This window comes from Panicum virgatum, chromosome 5N (assembly GCF_016808335.1).
Source record: "Panicum virgatum strain AP13 chromosome 5N, P.virgatum_v5, whole genome shotgun sequence".
Taxonomy (NCBI): domain Eukaryota; kingdom Viridiplantae; phylum Streptophyta; class Magnoliopsida; order Poales; family Poaceae; genus Panicum; species Panicum virgatum.
Window position 1 is genome coordinate 52856690 of NC_053149.1, and position 10672 is coordinate 52867361.

The 10672-nt window shown below is 52.2% G+C and overlaps 1 protein-coding gene across 1 annotated transcript; it reads right to left on the reverse strand.

Annotated features, from left to right (window-relative positions):
* Nucleotides 1–307: 307 nt before the first annotated feature.
* On the reverse strand, nucleotides 308–6322 carry LOC120674929. Its single transcript, XM_039956026.1, has 5 exons — nucleotides 6159–6322; nucleotides 5634–5948; nucleotides 4952–5579; nucleotides 788–2320; nucleotides 308–490 (listed from the first exon to the last, which is right to left on the reverse strand). Exons 1-5 carry the CDS (start codon nucleotides 6320–6322, stop codon nucleotides 308–310), a joined length of 2823 nt encoding a protein of 940 aa, XP_039811960.1.
* Between the last annotated feature and the right edge of the window lie 4350 nt (nucleotides 6323–10672).

Consider the following 10672-nt stretch of genomic DNA (forward strand, 5'->3'; position numbering starts at 1 on the left):
TTCTTCTCCCGCCGGCGAGCGCTGTGCCGCTGGTGGCCTGGATGCGCCATGTGGCCGGGGAGGCTTTCGATCCCAGAGACAAGTTCGGCGAGATCCATCCCTGTAGGCTGTAGCTTACCTCACTTCGGCGCTGGAGTTTCATAGCATTACCCGATGCCATGCGTTCGTTGCGCCGAATCGGAAGCCCGATTCGGTTTTCGCCAGTAAAATTGGCAATCGACCCGAATTCCAGTCGAAGAAAGGGATGGGTTCATCGGTTCAGCTAGGACTCTTTTGGTCCGTGCCTCTGCTCTGTCCTCGAGTATCATCAAGCAGCGGAGAGGGAGGGGCATCCGGCCATGATGCGAGCGGGATTCTGCGCGGGCTCCTCTAGAGAATCTTCAGAGCCACCTCCGCCGCCGTCCACTCGCTTGTCACTGTCCAGTGTCCACAGACCGCGGTTCCACTTGGGCACTTCCACACACCGGCCGTCGTCCATCGGAAAAAGGCCCTGCGCCGAAGGCGAAGATTGCAGCGCATCGGATCTCCCACAAAAGGCGTTGACATCCCCTCTGCATCCAAGTGATGTCCGCCGCTCAGATATGCGACCCCCGGAGCATGTGCGGACGTGACCTCACGCTGATGCAGCATTCTGACTGCCCCTCTTCCGCCGTGCCGTACGGCAAGCCGCCCGGCGAACGAACCTGCCTAATTTGCTCTAACGATGGGACGGCTGGGTTGCCGTTCCCGTTCGCGCGCGGGCTCGATCGCGACCGACGTCACCGGCCTGACGCTTAACCGATCCGACTTGAGGCGTGACGGGGCGCGCCAACCAGGTGATGCCAAAGACGGAAACTTTGAGCGAGATCGCTGTGATTTTCGGACGGGATATTTTGCGCGGAATTCGTTTCATTTCTACTCTGTTCCTGTTACAAGCACGGTGGGGTTCCACCTTTCCGACCCCTTCGTGGTCGAACCCGAGTGGGATTTTGTTTTCATGGAGCCAGTAACTGCCCTGGCTAATGGCGGTGGCGGCCTCAGTAACTCCGGCAATGAGGGGGAGATGGGGATGGTCGCTGACATCTGCGGCGGCGGCGGTGGTGAAGAGCTGCTCGGGCTCCGCGTCTGATGGTTCCGCCCAGAGGAAGTAGCCCGCCGCCGCTGCCGGCGCGGCGTCGGCGGTTTCCGAGCGGCCGTCCTGCAGGTCGATCCAGCCTTCCTCGGAGTCCCAGTCGGGGAGGGCGGACGCGGCGCACGCCAATGCGCGGATCCGCTCGGCCGCGCCCGTCGACATCTCGTCCGCCTCGTCCTCGGTGTCCGAGTCCCAGAACGCGTCGTGCAGCGTGCTCTTGGGGGACGGGAGCTCCTGCTTGGCCGGCCGCGCGTCCGGGCCGCGGGCCGCGGCGACGAACGGGTGCGCGAGGAGCTGCGCGGCCGTGGGCCGGGCGCTGGCGCGCCTCTCGAAGCAGCGGGCCACGAAGTCCTTGGCCTCCGCCGACAGCCACGCGGGCACCTCCGGCACGGCGTCCGTGTACCCGATCCGGTGGACGGCGGCGAGGAGGTCGTCCATGTCGCTCCAGGGCGCGCGCCCCGTGGCCAGCTCGACGATCGTGCACCCGAGCGCCCAGACGTCGGCGGCGGGGCCCTGCTCCTCCCCGCGCGCCACCTCGGGCGCCATGAAGGCCGGGGTGCCGCCGAGGGGCCCCGCCGACTCCGCGGACCTGGCGCAGCCGAAGTCGGTGAGCCGGGCGCGGCCGTCGGCGCCGATGACCACGTTCCGGGCCTTGACGTCCCCGTGCACGAGCGAGCGGCCGTGGAGGTAGGCCAGCCCGCGCGCCACGTCCCCGGCGTAGGCCCGGATGTCGCGCTCCGCGAGGCGGCCCCCGGCGCTCCTGGCGGCCTCGTCGGCGAGCGACCCGCCGGGGGCGAACTCGAGGAGGAGCTGGTACTCGCCGCCGGCCGCGGCGCGGGCGCCCAGGCAGGGCACGACGTGCGGCGAGGAGAGGCCCTCCAGGACGCGGCCCTCGCGGCGGAGCTGCGCCGCGGCCCCCGCGGCGCACGCCGACTTGACCGCCAGCAGCTCGCCCGAGGCCTCGTCGGAGGCCAGCCACACCACGGCGCCCGACGCGCCGCGGCCCAGCGTGCGCAGCCGCCTCAGCTGCTTCGTCGCCTCCATGGCTGGGATCGGAAAGCCGGTGTCTTGTCGCGCCTCCGGGCAGAGGAATTCGCTTGCGGGAGGAAGCGGATGGGAATCGGGTTGGAGCCCCCCCGGTGTCCGGCGCGTGTGGGATTTATGCGTCTGGTCTGGAGATGGGAGGGGGGACGAGCTGGGAGGAGAGGTCTATTTCTACGGGCCGCGCCCGCGCGGGGGCGTGGAACACGTGCGGGAAACGGAGCAAGGGGGGAGGACGCTATTGGCCGCGTGCGCGGCTGCCTGAAAGCCTCGTCTCCGCCTACCGCCCTACCCCCCGGTCAGTACCCTCTGGCTGCGAAGGAAGGTGTAACGAACTTGTAGGCGCGGCACCGGTTCCGGCGATTTTCCTGTTGCCTTTTTACTACTAGCGACGGCGGGGCCAGGCCGCCGGTCGCCGCCTCGCAGCCGGCCAGGTGCATCCTCTCTCTCGGCACTTGGATCCGATTGGCAGCCACGCGCTCGTGGCTAGTTTATGGTTTCCTTTTCCCACCAGTAACATGAAACTGGCGGCCGCCTCGTCGCGTCAGCGAGCGTCTCGCCGGAGAGCCGGTGGTTTCGATTCTCCGGCGGATAAGGATCGGATCTGGACGAGCTGCTGATGATCCCTCGCGTTACGCTCTCTCCTTCATCCTTGCATGGGTAGCGTCACGCGGGCTCACGGCGCGCGCCACGGAAGAGGGGCTGCCGTGGGGGCAAGGCGATGGCGATCAAGCCCACCGAGCTGACGGCGTTTTCAGACACCTGCACAGGTGTCGAGCTACGCTGACCCTGCCGGCGGAATATTCCGGCGTTTATTGGGATAAGCTCGCCGGATCTTTCGCCGTCCATGTGCGCCGGCATGCGGTTTGGCGAGATGGTTGTTACGGATTATTTTTCCCAGCAAACCGCTTTGCGTCGTAAGCACGTGCACGTACGGCATCATGTCAACATGAGTACGCACTGTGTCACTCTCATGCGTCTTGCAACTCAGATCCCCGGCCCGTTCAAGAACTAGTATAGATTTTAAAGAGGAAAAAAAATCGAGGGACACACATGGGGGGTCATTACGAAATACTACTACAGAATTATGTTTTTTTACAAAGGGATACGCTGATTTTACACTATCTAACACGCATATGTTTGGTGCTAGACTGCTAGTATGATCATGCAAGGATGATACATTACTGTTTGCAAGTGAGTGGTCCATGTCGCCGTCACGAGTGCACCTTGCCAATCATGCACGCACTGCTGCAGAGCAAAAAAAAAAATCCCAAATCTCTGTTCACTGTACCCGCGAGAAAAGCTCTGAGGCCGCGTTTAGTTTGCAAAAAGTAGGGTGAAAATTTACTGTAGCATGTTTCGTTGTTACTTGACAAATAATGTCCAATCATGAACTAATTAGGCTTAAAAGATTCATCTCGTGCTAATCAGTTAGACTGTGTAATTAGTTATTTTTTTTCAACTACATTTAATATTTCATACATGTGTCGAAAGATTTGATGCGACGGATACTGTAGGAAAAATTTTGGGAACTAAACGGGGGCCTGAAACAACTCCTCGCAGCATTCGTTGCCTGCAAGTTTGTGACACCAACCGTACTTCAGCTATCCAGACTACTGACTACAGTTCTTTTTTCCACGGCTCTCCGTTGTTGTACTACTGAAGATTCGTTGAAGCTGCTGGCTCACAAATCATCGTCGTTTCTACGCACGTGCTTGCCTGGGAGCTCTGCCTCGCGTATACGAACCAAATTTAAAACGGCCTTTGACTAGAGCCGCCTGCCTGACTTGCAAAAACTTCCACTGAAGGACGGCCGTTCAAAGCTATTGCAGTCTCTTTCAAAAAAAAAAAAAGAACAAGAAGAAGCTATCACAGGCAATGAATAATTGGTATGCGGACAGAAAGGATGAGACATTTTGTGCTGCTATACATGCTGCAGGTCGGGATCATCACGGTTAAGTTTTTCGTCAGTGTAACCCGGAAGCTGCACACTGTTATTTGTGAGGTAGAAAAAAGATTATATTATCAACTTATGCTGATGTAGCTTGTTATTCTTGAACATTAAGAGTGCCTCTAAACTTCGACCACAAGTGGTACAAACTTCAGAGCCATTTAGGGTCTATCAAAAGACATTATGATTGTACCAAAATTACAACTTGGCTTTTGGTACGTGTACTGACAAATAGTACATGACGTACTAAATTTGGTAGCCCGTGTTTATAATTGGTATCCCTTGATGGGTTATAAAAAGGCTCACAACTGTAACTACATGGCTTAAAATTGCAGTGCTAAATCAGTTGTTGGATTTTGGTACTGATGGTTCAGAAAATGGGTTGAAAATTGAAACAACCCCAACAATTCAAAATCAAAATTGTAAAAAAAAAATTCAAAATCAATATGAATAACAACCGAACAGTAGCATTCACAACGCCATCTTACGGTCTTGTCGAATAGAGCAATTTATATTCGATTCTAGTCCTAGAATTTAAGTTTAGGGTTGACCTACATCCCTGTCAAATGCCAACCAAACACCTCTCTGTTGTCTCCAAATTGTAGGCGGTTCAGAAATCAGAATCCTTTGCCATTCTTGAGCTCCCTTCTGTGGTTTCTATTCTATCAGCACTCGATTGGAATATATTGAGGCAACATCGGCGCAAAATGTCATCAGCAAAACGGCCGAATTGGCACCAAATTGAATTTATGCTCTACTTCTACGTTGCAAGGACAATCGAGTTCCACAGTTTCGCCCCGGTGGCTGGCAACCGGGCGCAGGTACTCTACATTGCTGCCTACACTAACCCTGAGATGTCTCTGCCACTTGACAACATCAGCAGCAATTCCTACATTGCTGCCTACGCTCATCCTAGGATGTATCTGGCACTTGACAAGGCCACCAGCAATCCCTACGTTGCTGCCTACGCTCACCCTGGCATGGCTCTGGCACCTAGAAAATTCACCAAAACTTCCTACATTGCCTCCTGCACTGACACACGAATGTCTCTGGCACTTGCTGGAATCATCTATAGCTTCTACGTTGCATGTTGGAGATCTAATGGCGCCTTCTTCCACGCCGACGACGTCGTGGAGATCAACCACGGCGGCATCCAACGCTTCAATCCTAGGGGTAAAAGCAGCACCGGTCGTTGCCGTGGCAGCCGGCGCGTCCGAGACCTTGGAGCACTCGCTGAGCACTTCGGTCCAACCTTCGTCGGCATCCCAGTCCAGGAAGCCGGAGCAGGGGCTCGCCATTGAGCTGATCCTTTCAACCGCTCGCTCAGAGGCCTCCTCGTCCTCGTCCTCGTCGGACTCCCAGAATGCCGCATTGAGTGTGCTGTTGGGGGACGGCCAGTCGTGCTTGGACGGCTTGGCATCGCAGCACGCCGAGGCGAGGAACGGGTGCTCCAGTAGCCGCGCCGCCGTGGGCCGGCTCCGGGGGTTCCTTGCCAGGCACACGCGCAAGAAGTCCTTGGCTTGCGGCGACAGCCCCGCGGGCAGGTCCGGGACGGCGTCCGTGTAGCCGATCCTGTGAACGGCGGCGAAGACGTCGTCCTCGTCGCTCCACGGCGCGCGGCCGGTGGCCATTTCGATGACGGTGCACGCGACCGCCCACACGTCGGCCGCCGGCCCCTGTTCCTCGCCGCGCGCCACCTCCGGCGCCATGAACGCCGGGGTCCCGCCGATCGGCCGCGACGGCGACGGCTGCACGGGCCGCGCGCACCCGAAGTCCGTCAGCCTGGCGCGGCCGTCCCCGCCGATCACCACGTTCCTTGCCTTGACGTCCCCGTGCACCAGCGACCGCCCGTGGAGGTACGCGAGCCCCCGCGCCATGTCCCGCGCGTACGCCCGGATGGCGGGCTCCTCGAGCCGGCCGCCGCTCCTGGCGGCCTCGTCGGCCAGCGACCCGCCGGGCGCGAACTCGAGGAACAGGTGGTGCTCCCCGCCCGCGGCGGCGCGCGAGCCGAGGCATGCCACGACGTGCGGCGAGGAGAGCCCCTCCAGCACCTGCTCCTCGCGCCGCAGCTGCGCCGCCGCCCCGCCGGCGGCGGCCGCCGACTTGACGGCCAGGAGCTGCCCCGAGGCGTCGTCGGAGGCCAACCACACGACGGCCCCCGACGCACCGCGGCCCAGCGTGCGGACCCGCCTGAGCTGCCTCGCCGCGGAGGGATCCATGCCGCTCCTGTTCCGTCCGTGCTTCTAGTTGGAGCCCTCCGGGGAGGAAATGAGAATGGCGTGTGGGAATCTATGCCTTGGGGCGCCGCCGGGGATTGCCCTTCCAGCGAGGTTGGGGGTGGGTTATTTGTACCGGCCACCCTGGAGGCGCGTGGAACACCTGCGGGCGCCGAGCTCCGAGAGCTCCGGGGAGGAGGGATTTAGGAAGCCGGCGGCGTGCGCCCCGTGCGCGCGGGTGCCTGGAGGGCTCGGCCGGCCGGCGGAAGGCGTAACGGGCTTGTAGGCCCCGGTTCTTTCGCGGCACTTTTCCGGCGTTTCTCCTGCTGCCTATTTGCTTTCCGACGGCTATGGTTCGTCAGCCGCAGCAGCCTCAGGAGGGGTCGGGGCCGGTTGCTAATTCGCGCGCCCCTTCCCGTTATGGCACCGTGAGCCCAAATGCTCACGTTATAGAAAATTAGAAAGACCCCCTACCATGCCCCTCTCCATTCTTAGTTCAAAACTCCCTAGACAATCTTTTGAACCAAATTTTGTTGACCGTAGTTCTTTTGCGAGGATTTGATTAAAAACCTTAAATGAAACTAAGTTAAAACAAGCATCCACATTTGCTGTCGATTGATTTGATATATTCGGTCTCGAGTGCCGTCACAAGAGCGGCTTTGTGGTTGCTTTAAGTGAAAACCTTATGATCAAACTACGTTGAAACAAGCATCCACATTTTTTTTGAATCGAGGAACTTCCCCATTTCCATTATTGAAACGGAAATACAACCGTCCACTCCCAGAAGGAGGTTCAAGAGAGTGCAGAAAAGAGACAAGTCCCAACTGGCTAAGTTTCAGCCAACAACACAGAAAACGCAGACTGCGAACCTAGGATTCCTAGGAACCGAAGAACGACCGAGTTTAAGACTTACATGCAGCAAAGTTCAAGTAACTAGAAAAAGACAAAAGTTAATATCAGGATGAACGCGCCCACAGCGGCAGCAAGTCGAGAAAAGCAGGGAGAGATAACCATCTGCTTCAGGCTTCATCATCTTCAGAGTCGTCAGCATCACCAGAGGGAGCAGGGAGTTGAGGAAGTGACATTGGAGGACCTTGTTGAGCTAGCACTCTTTGAGCACAGGAAAGCAGAGCCTTCACCCCACCCAGTAGCTATTCTTGGAACTCAGCCTTGTAAAGACCTGCCCAATATTTCATAAAAGCACTTGCTTGGATTAGTATTTCAGCAAGATGTTTAATCATTTTCTTGTCAAAACAAGCTCGATTCCGGCTCTTCCAGATAGCCCAGCAGATCGCTGCTAGACCAAAGGTGTGAACCAGACCACCATTTGGTAACCAAATTTTAATCCAACTACGATACTGTGTCAGATCTCTTGGGACGTTATTGGCACCTAAACAGGTGCCCACCACTCCCCACACCACTTTGGATACAGAACATTGAAAGAAAAGGTGATCACGAGATTCTGATTCTGAGCAGAAGTAGCAGGTTGGGTCACCCAACCAATTTCTTTTGAGCATATTATCTTTCGTTAGAATTGCATCTTGTTCTAATAACCACATGAAGATTTTGATCTTATAAGGGATTTTAGCCTTCCAAATATGCTGAAAATGAGGGCCAATATCTCCATGTGACAACCAGTCATAGGTAGTTTTTGTGGTGAAAATGCCACTTTTCCTGTTCCACGACCATCTAATTTCATCATCCAGATTGGTAAAAGGATAAGAGAAGATTTTATCAACTGTTTCAATCCATTGTTGGAAGATAGTGGAAGATAGCCATCTCTGGAACTGAATATGTCCATGCTTTTGTAAAAAGTTAAGAACAATAATGTTTTTGTCAGAACACAGATCAAACAGGACAGGTTGCAGAATACACAGAGGTTGAGAGTCTAACCAGACATCTTTCCAAAGCAAAGTACTAGCACCATTTCTTGTTTTGATAGATCTACCTCTCAAGTATATGTGCCTGATTTGTAACAAGTCTTTCCACACCGGGGAATCATTAATCTTCCATTTCACAGTACTAACCAGGTCAGATGATAGGTATTTGGCTTTCACAATCTCCTGCAAGAGGCCATGTTCCATTTCTAACCTCCACCACCATTTGCATAGCAAGCTGATATTCATTCTATAGGTGTTTTTAACAGGAACCCCCAAATATTTCAAAGGAAAACTACCAATTGGACAGTTAAAGAGATCTGCATAATGTGTGTTGAGAGAATCATCACCATGAATCATAATTATCTCGCTTTTAGAGAAATTAATTTTGAGCCCAGACATCATTTCATAAAAGTATAAGAGTAATTTCATGTTCCTAGCTTTGGTCATATCATTTTGTAAGCATACAATGGTGTCATCTGCATACTGTAGCAGAATCACACCTCCAGGAATTAAGTTGTCAGCCAGACCAGTAATCAGGTTTTCCCTTTGGGCTTTCCTGACCATTCTAGCTAGGCAATCAGCAGCCAAATGGAAGAGTATGGGGGAGAGTGGGTCCCCTTGTCTAACCCCTTTGGAGCTGACAAAATATGGACCCACTTTATCATTTAATTTTGACACTAACAGTCCCTCCTGTAATCACTTGCTGCATCCAGGTGCACCACTTCTCAGAGAAACCACTCAGTTTTAGAATTTCAAAAAGGAAAGCCCAATTTACCTTGTCATATGACTTTTCAAAATCCAGTTTTAAGATGACTCCTATCTCCTTTCTTCTCTTGGTTTCATGAAGTATCTCATATAAAGCTAGTACTCCATTCGTTATATTATGATTTTTCAAAAAAGCAAATTGGGTGGTGAGTATCAATCTAGCTGCTACTTTCTCAAGCCTCAGAGTAAGAACCTTAGTAATGAGTTTGTATAGGCAGTTCAACAAGCAGATTGGTCTGAATTGTTGGATTCTCTCAGCTTCTTGTATTTTAGGTAGCAGAGTAATGATTCCATAGTTAATTCTGCATACATCCATGGAACCTTGGTGAAATTCATGGAAGATCTCCATAATATCATGTTTAACAATATTCCAACAATTTTGATAGAACTCCATAGGGATAGAATCAGGTCCAACAACTTTGTTTTTTTTCCATTTGAAACAGAGCACTCTTAACTTCTTCCTCAGTAAATGGTTTTGTCAATTCTTTATTTTCATCATTTGTAACTTTCTCCCTCTCTTCCCAAAGATCAGGATCAATTTGAAAGATATTTCCAACAGCTGGACCAAATAATTCCTTATAGTATGAGGTGGCATGTTGGATAAGATCATCATCCCCATCAATAATAGAGTCTCCATCTTTTAAATACATGATGGTGTTCTTTTTTTTTCTTGCATTAGCAATCCTTTGGAAATATTTAGTATTCAGATCACCTTCATGAAGCCACTTATCATGGGATCTCTTAAACCAATATAATTCTTCATGTCCCAGAATTTGCATAAGCTCACTTTTCAAGGAAACCATCTTTTGTATTTGATCCAAGGATAAATCAGATTCTTCCTCGATTACCTCTAAAGCCAGCAGTTCAGTATGTATATCATTTTTCCTTTTCTTTTGTTGTCTTTGGACATTGAATCCCCACCCTTTAAAGTATTGTTTGAACCTTTTCAACTTATTTTGAACCAGTCCTAGTGCAGAATTGGCATGACAAGGTTTTAACCATAGTTCTTGCACAGTTGTGATAAAGTCAGAGTGTTTAAGCCAAGATAACTCAAAACTAAAAGAAAGTTTACTCAAGTGCTTATTCTCTTCTGTGGTCAAAATCAAAGGGTTGTGGTCAGAAACTTCCCTAGGAAGTTTGTAAACTACCACCCTGGATTAGGTGTCATCCCATTCTTTGGTTATCAAAAATCTGTCTAATCTTTCTAGAGTTGGATTCTCTTGATTATTTGACCAGGTGAACTTTTCACCTGACATTCTAACATCTATCAGTTCCTGTGCAGCAATGACAGAGTTAAAAACATGAGAGCTCCTACTCAATCTACCACTCTTGTTTTTTTCAGATGTAAATCTGATAATGTTAAAATCCCCAACTGCAATAAAAGATTCTTTATTTCTACTACAGAAATTAGCTAGTTCTGCAAGAAATTCCATCTTATTTTCCTCATGAGGAGCACCATAGATATTAAGAAAGTTCCACTTCACTTTCTTCTCCTTATCATAGAGATTCAACTGTAATATGTATTTTCCTTCATGGAAGGTACCAATATCAAATTTGTCAATATGTACTCCACTTAGGATCTCCCCAGACCTGCCATTGGAAGGAACCCATTTCCATAGGTAGGATCCTGAAGGATCTATCAACCTAAGAGTTCTGTCATCAATTTCCACTTGCATTGTCTCTTGTAATCCAATAAAGTAAAATTTGT